At 43.1% G+C, this 20,227-nt stretch overlaps 2 protein-coding genes across 5 annotated transcripts; one reads left to right on the forward strand and one right to left on the reverse strand.

Annotated features, from left to right (window-relative positions):
• The first annotated feature begins 528 nt into the window (after positions 1-528).
• hnf1a (HNF1 homeobox a) lies at positions 529-12,899 on the forward strand. 3 transcript variants are annotated; one of them, XM_056296311.1, is made up of 10 exons: positions 529-1,717; positions 3,004-3,203; positions 5,904-6,084; positions 6,545-6,747; positions 6,894-7,084; positions 7,365-7,506; positions 9,892-10,080; positions 10,172-10,287; positions 11,711-11,795; positions 12,018-12,899. In XM_056296311.1, the coding sequence occupies exons 1-10, from the start codon at positions 1,422-1,424 to the stop codon at positions 12,146-12,148; spliced, it is 1,734 nt and encodes a 577-aa protein (XP_056152286.1). In that variant the 5' UTR covers positions 529-1,421; the 3' UTR covers positions 12,149-12,899. The 3 variants fall into 3 exon arrangements, with proteins under 3 accessions (XP_056152286.1, XP_056152294.1, XP_056152300.1); XM_056296319.1 differs by having other exon boundaries at positions 6,894-7,042; positions 12,018-12,897; XM_056296325.1 differs by lacking the exon at positions 529-1,717 and adding an exon at positions 2,166-2,237 and having other exon boundaries at positions 12,018-12,897.
• A 10-nt stretch (positions 12,900-12,909) lies between these two features.
• On the reverse strand, positions 12,910-20,189 carry c1h12orf43 (chromosome 1 C12orf43 homolog). 2 transcript variants are annotated; one of them, XM_056296343.1, is made up of 6 exons: positions 20,041-20,189; positions 17,504-17,534; positions 13,940-14,038; positions 13,761-13,831; positions 13,557-13,620; positions 12,910-13,406 (listed from the first exon to the last, which is right to left on the reverse strand). In XM_056296343.1, the coding sequence occupies exons 1-6, from the start codon at positions 20,141-20,143 to the stop codon at positions 12,941-12,943; spliced, it is 834 nt and encodes a 277-aa protein (XP_056152318.1). In that variant the 5' UTR covers positions 20,144-20,189; the 3' UTR covers positions 12,910-12,940. The 2 variants fall into 2 exon arrangements, with proteins under 2 accessions (XP_056152318.1, XP_056152310.1); XM_056296335.1 differs by having other exon boundaries at positions 13,557-13,644.
• Positions 20,190-20,227: the final 38 nt, after the last annotated feature.

Below are 20,227 nucleotides of genomic sequence, written 5' to 3' on the forward strand. Positions count from 1 at the left end.
TCTTACAACTTGTCACCCCTATCAAGTTTCTCTGTGAAAGACGAGAGGAGGGAACACAAAGAAAGACGTCGGGAAAAGTTCTGAATTTGCAAATGAATGAAAAAAAAATAAACACACGCGCGCGCACGCACATACTGCGAAAATACCCCACCACTAAACAGTTGTGCGCCACTTGCAGGGGTGACTGAGAATAAATCGGCTTTCATCATGTAAACAAAGGCACATCAATCACCTTTGATTCAATAATGAAAAAAGTCTTTAAAGTCTTTAAATGTAGCAATTTCAATTAATTCTGGCTTTTTTAACGGTGGGTTTTATTCGTGTTCTCGATTGAACCCTGGCAACAAACCCTGGGTCCAAATCAGTAAATTAATTGAAGTGGTGTTGGCGGAGATAGGAGGATGGGGGACGCCGTGAACCCCGGGGACCTCTATGGACCTGGGTAGGAGACAGCGAAAGAAACGGTAAGGGTGTCACGTATCTGGAAAGAAGCAAAAAGCAGACGGGACAACCAGGTAAGGGAAGAAATCAAGTCTTTATTGAAGAGGCGGCTGTGACAAAGGGAGAGCATATCAACAGGTGGGGAAGGGGAGATGAAAAAAGGTCACAACATTGCTGACACGTGTTCCTAAGCAATAAAAAACATATTGGGTTTATAAATTCACTTTACACGCAAAAAGGAAGGTAATATCCAGTATTTGTAGCACTGTGATACATCAAGACGTGCTCAACACGAGTTGCTCTCGTTTGGGTCAGAAACCTTGTCGTGAGGTTATACAATACCGCCCTCTGGTGGTATTATTAACTCGCGTCTCTGCTCACTTTTAACCCACTGCTGTATGCGGTCAAACTTCAACCTACGTGAGAACATTTTGTCCCATTTGCTTAATAAAGATAAAATAAAAAAACAAAACAATTCCTATAATATTCATATTTAAATCTGCACGACTAGTGGAGCTGTTCTCGGTGTTCCAAAAGTTGATTAAACGTAACATAGCATATATACAGTATATCACACATGCAGAGCTTTTCTTTCTGTCTTCTTCCATCTTGTTGCCTATGCGGCTCTGCGTGTGACTGTAACATCGTTTCGGTTTTTATTGTTTTTGACTGCACTTTGTTCAGTTAGGGACTGAGGGAGCAGGGACAAAGTTCACAGGGTGACTATAAGGGGGAGGTGAAAGGGAGGAAGGTGAAAAAAAAATTGACCTTTGAAAGCAAAACAGCAGGTGGAGAGCTAAAAACCAGGCAACTCAGAGAGGGAAGTCAAACAGGGGAAAATGAAACTGTACCATGTCTGCTTTTGATCCGAAGGAGGACTAGACACACACACGAGGCCCGACATGCTGAGCGTATGTATGGCCGCAGATATAGTGGGGTAGTGCGTGTGAGCGCAGTGTGTTTGCCCAAGCGGCGGAGTAATGGAGACAGAGGAAAGCAGCGGGGGAGCCGGGAACAGACCCGGCCGTCTGTCCGCCCTTCAGGAGCAGCTTCTCTGGGCTCTTCTGAGCTCTGGTCTGTCTCGGGACGTCCTGGTCCAAGCCCTGGGCGAACTGGAGAAAGAAAGAGTCACCGCCGGGGCGGAGAAAGGAGAGAGAGGGGACGGAGAGAGCTCAGAGGAGGGAGAAATGGATCCACCACCCATATTCAGGGAGCTGGAGAAACTTCCACCTGAGGAGTCGGCGAGACTGAAGGCTGAAGTGGACCAGCTGCTGCAGTGAGTATATCCCGGATGACAAGTCTCCTCTGGAGGCTCCTTCTGGTCATCCGTACCCGCCTCAATCTCACGCTAGTTGCCCTTCTGTCACATCAACTTGTCTTAAAAAAGGAAGTAGTCGAAAAACACAGGAAAGGTCTGGCCCAGATATTCAAATCTGCCTTGAATTTCTCTCAGTCTCCTTCCTGTTTGTTGCTTCCAGTTTTATCCATCCCAACTCTGCACCAGCGTGGAAAACACCGTTTTCCCCCCTGATGAATAGCTTTGGAAGACTTTTCTGGGTTTGTTTCACCTCTCCTCAATCCCCCCCCCCACACTCTCTCTCTCACGCTCTGATCTACCCTGGCCTCTGAGGGGTAATTTAAAGGAGGGTTCCTCCTTTGCTAGTTACTAATTACCCACCCACCCCATCCTTATTCTCTGACCATTTCTTAATAAATGGGCAACGTGCAGGTTAAGAGGTTAAGATTACTGGATGAGGCTGGGTAGACGCGGCCAGGTTTGTAAAAAAAAAAGTCTGGTGCGTATTTTTCCTCTGTTATAAGAGTTTTTCTATCGACTGTGCTGTCTGTGCTTGTTGCTACGTCATATCAGAGAAAGTCAAATATTGATGTTGAAATGACCATATGCTCTTCGAGCCTCTAAGAACCTATATAAAGAATAATTGTGTGGTGGATTTTAATGTGGTGGATGTAGAGAATTGTATGCTTTCAGATTTGAATTTTAGCGTTATTCCTGGCCTCAGAATGACAAAGTGCCTACTTTAACTGGGTAGGAGCTTATTCCCCAGTGATGTGAGACGGCTGGACTTTGCCCCACAATGTGCTCTCCCTTATCTCTCTCTGTCAATAAGACTCTCTGTCTCCGTGCAGCCTTCCAGGTAGCAAGAGTGTTTGTCTTTGCAAGTTTTATGTGTAGATGCTCGCAAACACATTTGATTCGAACTTAATATGCTTGCCCACTCAATAATCCCATGGCAGTGAAAATAAACTATTTGTTTAACAATTTTATGAAACATAACTGACAAAATACTTAACAGCAAACCACTGACATAAGAAATAGCTATAATCGTTAACTGGATAATGGATTTGAAGTTATCAGATGAAAGAATGACTGTAAAACAGCAAAAGCCTCTGAATGGCAAGCATAACTCCAATATGACATAAAGGCAAACCTGGAAAAAATATGTTTTAAGGAGTCATTTCAAGGACGGTTCCCCCCCTTTTTTTGCTTTATGTGCAGAAATCTTTGCGAAATGTGAATTTTGTGAATCTGTGTGCCTGCAGGGAGGACCCATGGCGCGTTGCAAAGGTAGTGAAGAGCTACATGCAGCAGCACAACCTCCCCCAGAGAGAGGTGGTTGAATCCACCGGCCTAAACCAGTCACATCTGTCCCAGCATCTCAACAAAGGCACACCTATGAAGAACCAGAAGCGAACCGCTCTGTACTGCTGGTATGTCAAGAAGCAGTGCGAGATAAGCCAGCGTGAGTACTCTGTTAGTTTTGGATTACTTTAGATTGGATTAGACTGGTTTAGCTCCGGCTTGGTCGGGTGTACCTACAGACACAGTTGGCCGTGTGTCTGTGGGTGGGAAGCCGGATGTGGGTGTGTGTCCTGGTCGCTGCACTAGCGCCACCTCTGGTCGGTCGGGGCGCCTGTTCGGGTGGGAGGGGGAACTGGGGGGGATAGCGTGATCCTCCCACGTGCTACATCCCCCTGGCGAAACTCCTCACCGTCAGGTGAAAAGAAGTGGCTGGCGACTCCACATGTATGGGAGTAGGCATGTGGTAGTCTACAACTACAATTGGCAGAGGGGGTGGAGTAGTGACCGGGACGGCTCGGAAGAGTTGGGTAATTGGCCGGATACAATTAGGGAGAAAAAGGGGGGGAAATCACACACACACACACACACACACACACACACACACACACACACACACACACACACACACACACACACACACACACAAAACTGTTAACTTTGGAGCTGCTAACCCTGCCACAATCGTGATATCTAAAAAAGCATAATCAATATTTGTAGCCCTTTACAATAAGGCACAGGAAATAAGGTTGATAATTACTTTATTAATGGTTAGTAATACTATGTTATAAATCAGGAATAAGATGTTATAATACATTAATAACGGCTTTTTTTGGGTTGCCAGATTGGAAGCCAACGCATGGAGTCTCCATAGATATTCTGTCAGAAATCATGTGATTAGAAGATAGTCGAACTGTTGTATGGCAGCCTTACTAACCACTACCTAGCCTTAAAGGTGCTTTATGATATTCAGCAGCACCAGCATCTCAGAACAAACCAAAACAAACCACCCCCTCCCTTCGCCTTCTTGGCTACTGTTTCGTTCGGTTCGGTTGGAATATTGATTTTTACAATAAACAGCTATTTTTTTTAACAGTAGTAACGTATTCAGTTTGGTAAGGAGCTATTTCTTCGATCTGCCAAGTGACCTAAATACATGTAACACAATTATTAGCTTGCTAAATATCCTGCTAACGCGAGCTACCTCACATGCACTAACATGCACGCGTGATGCACTAACATGCACGAGCGGCCGGACCGATTTTCAAAACAAAGAGAGAAACTCGGATTACAGCTCAGAGTGTGACTTCATTCTCGGCCCAGGGTGCCATTACTCCACTACCTCTTTACATAGAAAATAGGTGTTCCCTGCTATACTGATGTTCGAAATCTCGCTTGAAATCTCGAAACCTTTAACTCTAAACTTTACCACTACCTAACCTTAACCCTAAACTTAACTTGACCCTAAATTTAACATGACCTTGTGGTGATACACAATTGAGGGCTGCTGCTCCTTTAAGGCAGACGTTCAGAGTGCTGACGTAGGCACTGCTGAGAGTTTCCGGGGCGGAGCCATGGTTGCAGCAGCCTAGTCGTTAGCTGGTTGCCACGAGAGATTGTGCTGTATCGGTGTCGTTTTGTGTGGCAGGTAAACGGAATTGACTCGACTCGATCTCGTCGTCTCCTCATTCCTGCACTCCCACAACCTAACGTTAATCCTAATTTTAACTACCGATGTTTAACCCTAAATTTAGCCACTACCTAACGTTAACCTTAAATTTAACTTGACCCTAAATTTAGCATGACCTAATGTTAATCCTAATTTTAACTACTGATGTTTAACTCTAAATTTAACCACTACCTAAATTTAAACCTACACATAACCACTACCTAACTTTAAACCTAAATTTAACCACTACCTAACCTTAACCCTAAATTTAACTTGATCTTAAATTTAACATGACCTAATTTTAATCCTAATCTTAACAACTACTGATCTTTAACCTTAATCTTAAAACCTAAATTTAACCACTACCTAATCTTCACCACAAATCTAACCACCATTTAACCTCAACTCTAAATTTAACCATGACCTAACTTTAATCCTAACCCTAACAAATACCGAGCTTTAACCCGAATTGCAACCATGATCTTACCTTAACCCTAAATTTAACCATTACCTAACCTTAGCCCAAAATTTAACCATGATTTAACTTTAATCCTAATATCAACAACTACCGAGTTTTAACCCTAAATTTAACCACTACCTAACCTTAACCCTAAATTTAACCACTACCTAACCTTAACCCTAAATTTAACCACTATCTAACTTTGACTCCAGATTTAACCACTATTTAATCTCAACTCCAAATTTAACTGTGATTTAACTTTAATCCTAATCTCAACAACTACTGAGTTTTAACCTGAACTTTAACCATGACCTAACCTTAACCCTAAACTTAATTTAACACTAAACTTAACTACTACCTTACTTTAACCTTAAATTTAACTTAACCCTAAACTTAACCACTACCTAATTCTAACCCAAAACGTAACACACTGTAAGTGTAGTTGCTGTCACTACTGCATGAAAATGACTTGTAAATATGCACTGCACATTTTCAGCCACTTAGAAACCCCTTATAAAATATGCCTTATTGTAAAGTGGTACTGGATCATATCTCTTTTCAAATATTCATGAATCTAATGTGAAGTTCCTAAGGCAAACTCCATCACAGCCAATAGTTCAGAGACTGCTACCATATCAATGACATTTCGGATTAGTGCCCCAAGAAAGGGATAAAATAGCCAATGAATCTATATCATTCACCAACATATAACATTCACTGACTGTTCCCTCCAGAGTTTACCAATGCCAGACATGGCCTTGCATCTGTCGATGAACCAGGAGAGGAGGTCAAGAAAGGGCGCAGGAACAGATTCAAATGGGGACCAGCCTCCCAACAGATCCTCTTCCATGCATACGAACGACAGAAGAACCCGAGCAAAGAGGAGAGAGAGGGCCTAGTGGAGGAGTGCAACAGGTGTGATATGATAGATATGATCAAGTATCTTATAGCTTCATTTGGACGATCCCGATCAGATCTTAAGCAAATTATATTTGTTAATGTTTCTTTTAGCATATCAAGGTGAGAAATAGATAGGCTGTGCCTCATGGGACAACACAACTCACAGAGAATGAAAATTACCTGCCAATTTTAGCATTGGCATCTAATTAAGATTTACCAAACACTTAAAGAATTATTTATAAAACATAATGTCAGCCAACTCTGTTGTGACCTTTTATATGCACCTGCGTGACTGAAAACTGAAAATTCTTTCTTCAACTTTCAGTCAGCTGACGTGCCGAATTTCTCTTTTCTTAAGTATTATTCTTCACACACAAGAATGCCTCGGTGGTTAGATACTCTTGGTTTTACAACGCCTCTTCATCAATAACACTTCATCATAAAATCACATTTCTCCCCGCACCTCTTCCTCCAGGGCAGAGTGTCTCCAGCGGGGTGTGTCTCCCTCCCAGCTGGCTGGCCTCGGCTCTAACTTGGTCACAGAGGTCCGGGTCTACAACTGGTTCGCCAACCGCCGTAAAGAAGAGGCCTTTCGCCACAAACTTGCCCTCGATACACCTTTTACCCCCCATTCTGCCAGCTCCTCCAACCAAACCCTCCCACCAAGTCCCGGGCACGGTAAAAATCAAACAGACTTCGCTGTATCAATCAGAGATGTGTTTCAATGAGTTTACTCTTCAATGTATAGATCAAAATAAAGATATATACGGTGATGGGGCAGCACGTCATAGTCACATCATTCAATACTTCTTTTGTTGTTGCAGGTATGAAGTACAACCAACACATCTCATGTGACAACATAGGATCAGCCAGGGGGAATGGTGTGGACAGAGGTTTGGGCGGACGCTTAGTAGCCAGCCCTGTCCAGCTGGAGCCAAGCCACACACTCCTGGAGACACATAATCCCAAACCTGTGAGAGCATCTCTCACGGCCTCTAGTTATCATAAATTAGCGGTATGTATGGCTGAAGAATAGAGGAAAAATAAGTACCCATAGTTCTTCTTGGCCCAAAGAAGACCCTGTTGGGTTGAAACGACACATGTGGTCAATAAAGAATATTCGGGAGCGACAATCCAGAATGCAAATACTTCTTTTTCCTCTGTTCTTCACTTGAAATTTACCCAGCACCTGGCCTAAGGCAGGTTGGAAGTGCATACGACCGCTCTGTTGCAGTTTGTACGGCTGCCATCGCTCATCCATTACACCTGCTACACCTGTTCCTCTCTGTTCCCAGGTAACAGCTGGTGGCCCTCTCCCTCCTGTAAGCACTCTGACGTCACTGCACAGTCTGTCCGCCTCACCGGCGCCCCCCCATGGCCTCATCATGGCCTCCCTACCAAGCGTCATGAGTCTGGGAGAGTCCTCTCTTCTCATAGGTAACCTTGATCTACTGTTTTCGAGAATTTTCAAGTAAACCATGTAGGGCAAAAAACAAAAATGTAAACACTTAATCAAAGATGACAGCATAGATGCAAAGGAGAAAAAAAACCCTGGTGTTAAAAATCAACTGGCCACAGGCTGCACTAAGCGAATCTCTGTGTTGTAGTTTACCAAGCAAAAAATAGTAAGAAAGTGAAAAAAATTTTTTTAAACATAGTTACAAAGTTCTTCACAAAAGCATAAAATGGATGCAATTCTACACCCACCCACCCACCCACCCACACACACACACACACACACACACACACATTTATATATAACTTTGTTAAAAGAAATACTCAGTGGTAGGAAAAGCGCTCAACAAATAAGGAGCAAAATAATCCAGCGATTTTATATATATATATATATATATATATATATATATATATATATATATATATATATATATATATATATATATATATATATATACACATACATACACTCACTGGCCACTTTATTAGGTACACCATGCTAGTACCGGGTTGGACCCCCTTTTGCCTTCAGAACTGGCTTAGTCCTTCATGGCATAGATTCAACAAGGTACTGGAAACATTCCTCAGAGAGTTTGGTCCATATTGACATGATAGCATCATGCAGTTGCTGCAGATTTGTCGGCTGCACATCCACGATGCGAATCTCCCGGTCCACCACATCCCAAAGGTGCTCTATTAGATTGAGATCTGGTGACTGTGGAGGCCATTTGAGTACAGTGAACTCATTGTCATGTTCAAGAAACCAGTCTGAGATGATTCGAGCTTTATGACATGGCGCGTTATCCTGCTGGAAGTGGCCATCAGAAGATGGGAACACTGTGGTCATAAAGGGATTGACATGGTCAGCAACAATACTCAGGTAGGCTGTGGCGTTGACACGATGCTCAATTGGTACTAAGGGGCCCAAAGTGTGCCAAGAAAATATCCCCCACACCATTACACCACCACCAGCAGCCTGAACCGTTGATACAAGGCAGGATGGATCCATGCTTTCATGTTGTTGACGCCAAATTCTGACCCTACCATCCGAATGTCGCAGCAGAAATCGAGACTCATCAGACCAGGCAACGTTTTTCCAATCTTCTATTGTCCAATTTTGGTGAGCCTGTGCGAATTGTAGCCTCAGTTTCCTGTTCTTAGCTGACAGGAGTGGCACCCGGTGTGGTCTTCTGCTGCTGTAGCCCATCTGCCTCAAGGTTCGACATGTTGTGCGTTCAGAGATGCTCTTCTGCATACCTCGGTTGTAATGAGTGGTTATTTGAGTTACTGTTGCCTTTCTATCAGCTCGAACCAGTCCGGCCATTCTCCTCTGACCTCTGGCATCAACAAGGCATTTTCGCCCACAGAACTGCCGCTCACTGGATATTTTCTCTTTTTGGGACCATTCTCTGTAAACCCTAGAGATGGTTGTGCGTGAAAATCCCAGTAGATCAGCAGTTTCTGAAATACTCAGACCAGCCCGTCTGGCACCAACAACCATGCCACGTTCAAAGTCACTTAAATCACCTTTCTTCCCCATTCTGATGCTCGGTTTGAACTGCAGCAGATCGTCTTGACCATGTCTACATGCCTAAATGCATTGAGTTGCTGCCATGTGATTGGCTGATTAGAAATTTGCGTTAACGAGCAGTTGGACGGGTGTGCCTAATAAAGTGGCCGGTGAGTATGTATATATATATATATATATAAATAAACAAAAGTTATTGCATATCATTCCCCCAGTCTTTTAGCAAGGTTTCCACTCTGCTGGAGATATATCCAGGGCCAGAGCCCTTGGCCATTTATCCTTTGTCTTATATAGGGGGGTCCAATACTTGTTCCTGCATGTGATAGATTGTGGGAGCCATTTCCTTACAAGATAATATAGCCAGTAACTGTTCAGTTGGACTGCCTATGGGGCAAGCAATTGGACAAAGCCCTTTGCATCTGAATATATCTCCAAAATTGATTCTGTGGCAGATTGTTCTCATCTGAAATTTGGGAAAAGCTTGGGAACTGCTTAGTACCATTGTCAAATAAATCCAATATATAACTGATCCCTGCCTCATGCCATCGTTTTCAAATGACAGTTTTGAATCCAATTAAGACTTGTTTATTGTACCACATAGGTGCCTGTATAGATTTGTGAGTCTCAGCACCCCATTCTGTGTAATTTGCCCCGTAACATTTCAATATTAGTGGTGGTCATCATTCGGTTGTGTTATCACTGTACAAAAACTCATAGGTAACCTTATCTACTTCACACAAGGACAGGTATGTAAATTTGCCCTCTCATCCCTTGTGTTTGTGGATGAAATCCTGAGAGAAATGAGGCCTGCTTTTTTTTCCCCCCTCTCTGATCAACAGGTTTGGCATCCACTCAGGCACAGACTGTACCTGTTATAAACAATGTGGGCGGCAGCTTCACCACTCTTCAGCCAATCTCATTCCAGCAGCAGCTTCACGCTTCCCCCCAGCAGCAAATAGCACAGCAGCTCCCGAGTCACCTCGGACCCAGTCCATTCATGACGAGCATGGCACAGCTGCCATGTCATAGTAAGGCTGAACCAATTAAATAATAACAAATTTTAACAGGTCAAGTTGAGAAAAGATGAGTTATAACAGGTGTATCTGTACCCTATCGCAGTGTACAGCAAGTCTGAAATGCCACAATACCCCTCATCCAGCTTACTGTCCCAAGCCATGGTCATCACCGACAGCAGCAGTTTAGGAACGTTGACCAGCTTCACTGCTGTCAGACAGGTACGTGTGTGTGTTTGTGCATTTGTGCGTGTGTTGAAAAAAAAAATACAGCATGAAACAAATCTAGTACAAATTGGCTAACACTTTAAATTCCAGGCAATCCATTATGCAGAAATAACCAAGTAATATATGAGTAAAATAGATGTAATTGAAATATGATGAGTGGTAATCACTTAGTAATATATGGAATAAAATAAGGACTTTTCCATATCTCTAGTTTGCTTGTCATTATGATGTGCTGTTAAAAATAACCTACATCCCCGGTTCGATTCCCTGTGTTACCTCACGCTTGGTTGGGCGTCCCTACAGACACTATTGGCCGTGTCTGCGGGTGGGAAGCCGGATGTGGGTATGTGTCCTGGTCGCTGCACTAGCACCTCCTCTGGTCGGTCGGGGGACCTATTTGGGGGGGAGGGGGAACTGGGGGGAATAGCGTGATCCTTCCACGTGCTAAGTCCCCCTAGTGAAACTCCTCACTGTCAGGTGAAAAGAAGCAGCTGGTGACCCCACATGTATCGGAGGAGGCATGTGGCAAGTAGTCTGCAGTTCTCCTCAGTTGGATGGAGGGGGTGGAGCATCAACCAGGACGGCTTGGAAGAGTGAGGTAATTGGCCAAGTACAATTGGGGAGAAAAAGAAGGGGGAAAAAGCCACACACACACACAAAAAAAACCCTACATCAAACACTGCATGGGATAAATTCGCAAATCACATTGTACCAAATAAGTATTTTGAATCCCTTGTGTCACAGGGATGAATAGTAGTTATGTTAAACTTGAGTATATGGTGAATATTCTTGAATCTTGAATATTAGGTGGTGCCATCTTTACTATGGTTATGTTACCCAGCAGGTCATTCAATATTCACCTTTTATTCAATTACTATTCATCGTTTCAATATACTTGGTACAATGTGATTTTGTGAGGAGCGGCATGGTGGCACAGTGGTTAGTGCAGTCGCCTCACAGCAAGAAGGTCGTGGGTTCGAACCCTGGGGTAGTCCAAACTTGGGGGCCGCCCCAGGTCATCCTCTGTGTTGAGTTTACAATTTCTCCCTGTGTCTGTGTGGGTTTCCTCTGGGTGCTCCGGTTTTCTCCCACAGTCCAAAGAAATGTAGGTCAGGTGAATTGGCCATATTAAATTATCCCTAGGTGTGAATGTGCGTGTGTGCGCGTGTGTGTGTGTGTGTGTGTGTGTGTGTGTCAGCCCTGTGATGGACTGGCGGCCTGTCCAGGGTGTCTCCCCGCCTGTCGCCTGATGACTGCTGGGATAGGCTCCAGCATCCCACGACCCCGACTGGGATAAGCAACTTGCATAATGGATGGATGGATTACTTGGTTATTTCTGCACCATGAAGGGCCTGTAATTCAAAGTGTTGCCATAGATGGTATATCTGATTGTACTCATGGCTTTTATATTGGAAAGATCCTATCAGCTGATCCAGAGGAACAGACAGACCCACCAATACAGGAAGAGTCTCTTCATCTGCAGTCCCCCACACCTGTACCAGGTAAACAGACTTAGGTACATACATATTATGGTGAAGACTATTATAGTAGTCTTCACCATAATATGGCTCAGGGCACAGTTGCACAACTTGCTAGTCCTCCTTCATATGACTTGGAACAGTACCTTTAGAGAACATCTAAAACAAAAATGTTCCCACTTCTTTTCCACCTCCAAATAAACTCAACGACTGACTGAGTTGTTTTCTTTTTTTTTTGTTCCAAAGTTTCTTCGGAAAACATCGAACTATACTCTGCTCCACAGACGACGGAAAGCCATCGCTCTCACCTCCTGTCACCTTCACCGACGGACATCAGCTCGTATATTCCCTCACAGATGGTTTCTACTGCACAGTAGCTGTCAGGTCACACAGCATCACTGTGACGACGTGAACCTCGGGCCAGATCAGATTTATAAAATCAAGAGATTCTAGTGTCTGGTTTGGTGGACTTACTTCAGTCCTGATGGCGGGATGGAGGACTAGCGCTGCTGTTAATATCTGGAGGCTGCATGAAATCTGATGTGGCTCTCTGGGCTCACTGCCCCACAGCGAGGGGCTGGACCCGAATGGGGCCTCGGGGAGAAACCAATTTTATTTTTAAAACCAACACAAGAGAAAATTAACGAGAACTACTGGCCTGAGTAATTGCACTTTTGATAATAGGACCAAACAAGAAAAATCCATTTCAAATCGAATGGAAAATGTATTTTATTAAAAATAAATCTTGTAATGTATATTCATAAAGTTTACATTCAGAACAAACTTGTATTAACTGCATCTTTACAAAGAGGGCTGTCTACTGTCACTGCATTGGATTAAATCGGATTAAGGATAATCTGACACTCATTTCAGAAAGGTACTTCCTTTTTTCCAGGTTTTTTTTTTCATCCACACAGAACAGTCTTTCTGAAAGCGTAGATTGTTTCAAGATTAAGTGTTCTGTGGTGGAAAAAAAAAGTTTGTATCCAAGCTTGGTTTTTCTATGACAGGACCGAACCAGACACTGTGACAGGAATGTCAAACAAGATGCTCCAAATTATCCTCAAAGGATTTAGCCAACATTACTTTACCATCCAATAATTTCAGCTCATTCTTGCAACGTAACCTCAAACATAAACCAGAACGATGTAGTCTTGGTTCAGGGTTTATCACTCTGTGTTTCCCTCTGCAGCTTTTCGTTTTTTTCTCTTTTTATGTTTTACTTTCAGTCGGCCCTCCTCTGGGTCTCCATGCTCAGTGTTGGAGTCAGAGTCAAACCTCCCCATCTCCTGTTCGTTTTCATTTTGATTTACTTTCTTTTTTTTCTTCTTTTTCCTGGGAACAAGGCTCTCCTCTCCTGATTCTTCATCACGTCTCTCCTCCAGTTTACCCTTTAGCCCCCCACTCTCTTCCTGAGGTGGTTTCCTTTTCTTCTTGGCAGCCGGGGTCTCGTCTCCTTCTTTTTCTTCTTCTTCTGCTGCTGCTTGTCTCTTTTCTTTCTTCTTCTTTCTTTTCTCTGAGCAGCGAGCCTCCGGTGGTGGAGCTGAGCGCATAGCTGGTGGTGACGATGGGGGCAGGAGGTCCCTGAGCGACACTGCCGCCTCCCTTAGCCTCATGTCCATATCACTGTCGTCACTGTCGGCAACAGAGGATGAAGGCAGTGCACAAAAAACTAACGTTAAGTCAAGGGATAGTGAAGTCCATCAACTCTGTATCTAACTTGAAATCTACCACAAACATCAAATATTGAAAAGATCACGGCAACATAGAAGGAAGAGGCAGAACCTTGAGCTGGGAATCGGCCGACGTCTCACAGGGGGCGGGGGATCATAGACTCTCTGTCCTGGGACTGAAGTCGTAAAAAGACGAAATCCTGTGATGTAAGAAAAAATAAAAAAGCCAATCTAGCAATGTCAGGACTAATAACAGGAGACAGCAAGTATTAGCATGGATAACAACAGTAAGTGTTTTAACAATTAGAAACAATACCATCGTCGTTATCAGCACACTTTGCTGATTCTGCGTGAGATGAGATTTTGGCCGGCGTCTCTGAAAAGCAACTGATTATCAGATGCAGGTTATGAGAATTTCTTCATTAACAATAAGCCACAAATGTTATGTCTGCTCAAAAAATGATGGGACTATCACTTTTCAAAACCAAAAAATACCTGTCAAGTAACTGTTCCAGCTTTTTGGCGACATGTGCCCGAAACTCCGGGGTCACCTTGAGTTCATTGCCATCGTGTTCGTGGTCAGATACAACCAAACTGTTTGAACATGGACGACATGATCAGAGATAAAACTTGTCTCATATTCAGATGTGGATATAGCATATATAGCTCAAGCATAACATATGTCTCAGCCGCTAAGTTTTGAAGAAAAGGATTTGCATTTTATTAAGTCTAATATATATATATATATACATATATATATCAACACAGATACAGGAAATGCGAAACGCACGAAACAGGCCTGTACTGCAGTGCATTAAAACTTTTTTTCCTGTATCTGTGTTGATATTCCACTCCTCATTAGTTGAGAACTTATAACACCATTGACGGTTTCAGAAAAAAAAACGCTATATAAATACACACACACACACACACACACACACACACACACACACACACACACACACACACACACACATATATATATATATATATATATATAGTTAAAAGAAACACTCAACAGTAGGGAAAGTGCTCAACAAAGAAGGAGCAAAATAATCCAGTGAGTCAACTGTCTCATAAAGAATTTACTAGACTCACTGGATCTTATATATACATATATCCATCCATCCATTATCCAAACCACTTATCCTGAGAGCAGGATAAGTGGTCTGGATATTATACACTGCTCAAAAAAATAAAGGGAACACCTAAAAAAACAATATAGACCTCGATGAATGAAATATTTCAGCTGAAAATCTTTATTTATTAGACAGAGGAATGTGTTTAGAGCAAAATAACCTAAGAATGATCAATGGAAATCAAAATCATTAGCCCATTAAGGTCTGGATTCAGAATCATACTCAAAATCAAAGTGGAAAATGGGAACATAGGCTGATCCAACTTCTGTGGAAATTCTTAAAGACGATTAAAATGAGGCTCAGTAGTGTGTGTGGCCTCCACGTGCCTGTATGCACTCCCTACAACGTCTGGGCATGCTCCTGATGAGACGACGGATGGTCTCCTGAGGGATCTCCTCCCAGACCTGGATCAGGGCATCGGTCAACTCCTGGACAGTCTGTGGTGCGACATCGCGTTGGCGGATGGTACGAGACATGATGTCCCAGAGGTGCTCGATTGGCCACATGAGGACGAGCATTGTCATGCATGAGCAGGAACCCAGGGCCCACTGCACCAGCATATGGTCTGACAATGGGTCTGAGGATCTCATCCCGGTACCTAATGGCAGTCATGGTACCTCTGGCTAGCACGTAGAGGTCTGTGCGGCCCTCCAAGGATATGCCTCCCCAGACCATCACTGACCCACCGCCAAACCGGTCATGCTGGAGGATGTTGCAGGCAGCAGAACGTTCTCCACAGCGTCTCCAGACTCTCTCACGTCTGTCACATGTGTTCAGTGTGAACCTGCTCTCATCTGTGAAGAGCACAGGGCGCCAATGGCGAATCTGCCAACCAAGATGTTCTCTGGCAAAGGTCAATCGGGCTGCACGGTGTTGGGCTGCGAGCACAGGCCCCAATTGTGGACGTCGGGCCCTCATACCATCCTCATGCATTCTGTTTCTCACTGTTTGAGCAGAAACCTGCACAGTAGTGGCCTGTTGAAGGTCGTTTTGTAGGGCTCCGGCAGTGCTCCTCCTATTCCTCCTTGCACAAAGGACCAGATAGCGGTCCTGCTGCGGGGTTGTTGTCCTCCTGCGGCCCCCTCCACGTCTCCTGGTGTACTGGCCTGTCTCCTGGTACCTCCTCCATGCTCTGGACACTGTGCTGGGAGACACATCAAATCTTCTTGCCACAGCACGCATTGATGTGCCATCCTGGATGAGCTGCACTACCTGAGCAACTTCTGTAGGTTGCAGATACCGCCTCATGCCACCTCTAGTGGTGAGGGCACTAGCAAAATTAAAAACTAACCAAAGATCGGCCAGAAAAGATGAGGACAGGCAAATGGTCTGTGGCCACCCCCTGCAAATCCATTCCTTTTATAGGGGTTGTCTTGCAAATTGTCTAATTTCCACCAGGTGGAAATTAGACAATTTACCAACAGGTGAAATTGATTCACAAATCAGTAATGCTTCCTAACTGGACAGGTTGATATCTCAAAAGTGTGATTGACTTGGAGCTACATTGCATTGCTTATGTGTTCCCTCTATTTTTTTGAGCAGTGTATATGCACATCAGGACAGCTGATGACTGCTTATGGCATGAAACAGGCTTGTACTGTCTCATAAAGAATTTACTTGACTCACTGAATTATTTTGCTCCTTATTTGTTGAGCATGAGTGTTTCTTTTAACAAAGCTATATATATACACACACACACACACACACACACACACACACACACACACACACATATATATATATATATACATACATATACATACATATAATATTCAGTGATTCAAGTAAATTCTTTATGATACAGGACAAGCCTGTTTCATGCCGTAAGCAATCCTATTGACAGTTGATGATTGCTTACGACATGAAACAGGCGTGTACTGTCTCATAAAGAATTTACTTGACTCATTGAATTATTTTGCTCCTTATTTGTTGAGCACTTTTCCTACCACTGAGTGTTTCTTTTAACAAAGTTATATACATATGTAAAATCCAGTGATGCAAGTAATTCTTTAATTGACAGTACGAGCCTGTTTCATGTCATAAGCAATCATCAGTCCAAGCCTGTTTCATGCTCTAAGCAATCATCAGCTGTGAAACAGGCTCGTACTGTCTCATAAAGAATTTACTTGAATCACTGAATTATTTTGCTCCTTTGTTGAGCACTTTCCCTACTGTTGAGTGTTTCATTTGTTTTTCAGACCCCCCTTTTTTTTTTCTCCCCAATTGTATCTGGCCAATTACCCCACTCTTCTGAGCTGTCCCAGTCTCTGCTCCACCCCCTCTGCCAATCCAGGGAGGGCTGCAGACTACCACATGCCTCGTCCAATACATGTGGAGTCGCCAGCCACTTCTTTTCACCTGACAGTGAGGAGTTTTGCCAGAGGGACACATCGCGTGGGAGGATCACACTATTCCCACCAGATCCCCCTCCCCCCTGAACAGGCGCCCCAACCAACCAGAGGAGGTGCTAGTGCAGCAACCAGGACACATACCCACATCTGCCTTCCGACCCGCAGACACGGCCAATCGTGTCTGTAGGGACACCCGACCAAGCCGGAGGTAACACGGGGTTTCAAACTGGTGATCCCCGTCTTGATAGGCAACGGAATAGATCAATATGCTATCCAAATGCCCCCCATATCTGTTTAAAAGGTTTGCGAACTTCCCAGCATTGTTTTGTTACACATGCTAGTTTTTACGGAAATCTGCATAACAATGCTCATCTAAGGAAGTGTGTGGGGTTTTCACATTCACACAGTGATGTACTCTGGGTGGTCTAGGACCAAAGATGCTAGAAAATACAAGATACTTTAAGATAAAATAATATTCACACATATAGTATATATGACCAAGTGAAATGACATTTTTTACTTGCATTTGAATAAAAAATGTATAGGTTATCATGTGTAAACTAACTTACCGTCGTGACTGTTTGCCGTTACTCTCCCCATCTAAAAGAGACAAAGGTAGCAGCAGTGATCAGTACAGTTGGAGCATTTAAGTGCATCTACTACAGTACTGCACATAAGGAAATCTAAATGACAACCCGGTTTAGTTGTGCAAGCCATTATTTCTATCCTTTACTACTAGTTTAAAAAGGTACAATCCCTCATTCAAATGTAAAAAAGGGTCACCCCGTTACCTAAATAAAAAACATAGGGCTGAACCTGCGATCACTCCCAAATTGACTGACAGGTCTCCTAAGTTTCTAAATTTTTTTTTCTGATGCAAAAGGTTTGTTTACATAGGTAAAGTATGTAAACATTGGAGTACAATAGGCCCATATTTTTCAATGGCAACTGGTTGAAACTGTTCAATTGTGAATGTAAATATAATATACAATTTCACTTGGTCAAATAAATCATGGATTGGCCCTTTAACTACAATGGAGAGCTAATGTAAATGGCTCTGTAAATTTCCCCCCAAAACATGAGTTAGGGCCAACAAGGTGCATTTTCTACATCAATACAGTCAATTATAAGGAAAAGCAATCCTAACTAAGCAGCAATAGTGAAAGCACTTAATATGAGACCAATTGAATTAGTGTTTTAATCACAGACACATACAGTTAAGGTCAAAATTATTAGCCCCCAAGGAAATATGGAACTTTTCCATAAAATTCCGCCCAATGTTTGCATCATTCATAAAACTTTACATAGTAAAACATTCATCAATTTTAAGGCCCCTATTTGGTACATTTTGGAATGTAAAATAAATCTTCAGGTTTGCTTTATACCAAATGTAGTGAAAATTGAGGTGGTCAAAATTATTAGCCCCCCCCCCCCCCCCGTGTGATTTTTTTGCTTTCAAAACACACCTGAGCAATCAATCAGCTTTCAAACCACACCTGAGCAGTCAGTCAGCATTGAACTTTACTTAAGGGACTCCAGTGAACAAGGTCAGGGGCACTTGAACACTTGATTGAGAGGGACTACTCTTAAATTCTTGGTAAGAAGTAATTTCATCATGCCAAAAAGTAAAGAAATCAGTCTGGAACTCAGACAGAAGATAGTGGATGCTCATCTTAAGGGGAAAGGCTATACTGCCATTTACAAGCATTTCACAATGTCTAGAACAACTGTACGTTGCAAAGCACAAGGAGACAAATTCTGTTAGAAACAAACCTGGGTGTGGTCGAAAGTGCAAGATTTCCAAAACTTTGGAGAGGAAAATAGTCAGAGATGTCAACAACAATCCCTGGATCTCTGTCAAGATGATTGTTGCTGAACTGTCCTCTTCTGGCCTTGATGTTTCAAGGAAGACTGTTGTGAGGGCTCTTCATCGTGGTGGGCTTCGAGGTCATCGTCCAAGAAAAACTCCATTGCTCACACAGTGGCACATTAAAGCCAGACTGAAGTTTGCCCGTGAACATTTGAAACATGGGCATGAGTTTTAGAAGTTTGTCCTTTGGTCTGATGAGACTAAACTTGAGCTGTTTGGGCACATGGATGTTGCTTTTGTGTGGCGAAGGAAGGGAGAGGCCTTCAACCCTAAAAACACAGTTGCCAGATTTAAACATGGTGGTGGGAGCATAATGCTGCGGGGCTGTTTTGCTGCTTCAGGCACAGAGAACCTTGTTCGGGTGCAAGGAATCATGAAGAAAGAAGATTATGTTGACATTTTGAAGGATAATGTAAAGAAATCTGCTGCCAGTCTAGCTTTAGGTCACTGCTGGGTCTTTCAGCAAAGATAATGACCCAAAGCATACATCTCCAAGTTGGTCCAAAACTTTTTGAAGGACACAAAAATCAAGGTCCTGGAGTGGCCCTCTCAGAGCCCAGATCTCAACCCTATTGAGAATCTGTGGCGGGAGCTCAAGGTTCATGCCCATGCTCAAAAACCACACAATTTGGATGAGCTGGAACAATTTGCCATGGAAGAATGGGCTAAGATCCCTCAAGAGACATGTGCCAATCTAGTTAGGAACTCCCATAAGAGGTTGTTGTCAGTTGTGAGTCAGAAAGGTTACACTATTCACTATTAATTGTCAGAGGGCTAATAATTTTGACCTTGTCATTTTTGTTGTTTCAGTTCAGCACATCAGTAAAATATCTTAATCAAGCTTAGTGGAGGTTTTATCTTTGTTCTTTTGGAAGCAATTAAACTATAAACACTTTTGGTTATGGTCATTTCCATGGAAAAGTTAGGGCTTTGTTTAATTTCATAAAGGGGGCTGATAATTTTGACCTTAACTGTAAATATCACTAGATTAGAACTTGGTATGAAAGAATTTACCATATGAATATTGTATTGATTGTGATATTTCCACTATTTGAGGGATTTGCTCTCTCATTACATCAGTCAAGAGCTAACCAGTGAAGAGAAAAGATGAAGACAGAAGACGAAAAACTGTGTGCATTGTGTTTGACTGACTGGGAGACGCAAAGAGCCTGGTAGCTAACCAAAGCTAACTGGCATGCAACCGACATGTTTAATTAATTAAGAAAATAATTATACCTGCTATCTTGTCTCCTTTTATGTTCCAAACAGCTTCCTTACATTTTTCGAGCGCTTCATCTTCACTGCTGCTAGATTCACCAGACATACCGGAGGCTGCCATGATGGCAACACGTGTTGTTTGGAGCTCGGCATTGTGGGTAATGAAGTCTAAACGTGAGGGCCAAACACTGGAACAACACACTTC

The sequence above is a fragment of the Lampris incognitus genome, chromosome 1 (genome assembly GCF_029633865.1).
Source record: "Lampris incognitus isolate fLamInc1 chromosome 1, fLamInc1.hap2, whole genome shotgun sequence".
In the NCBI taxonomy this organism is placed as follows: Eukaryota; Metazoa; Chordata; class Actinopteri; order Lampriformes; family Lampridae; genus Lampris; species Lampris incognitus.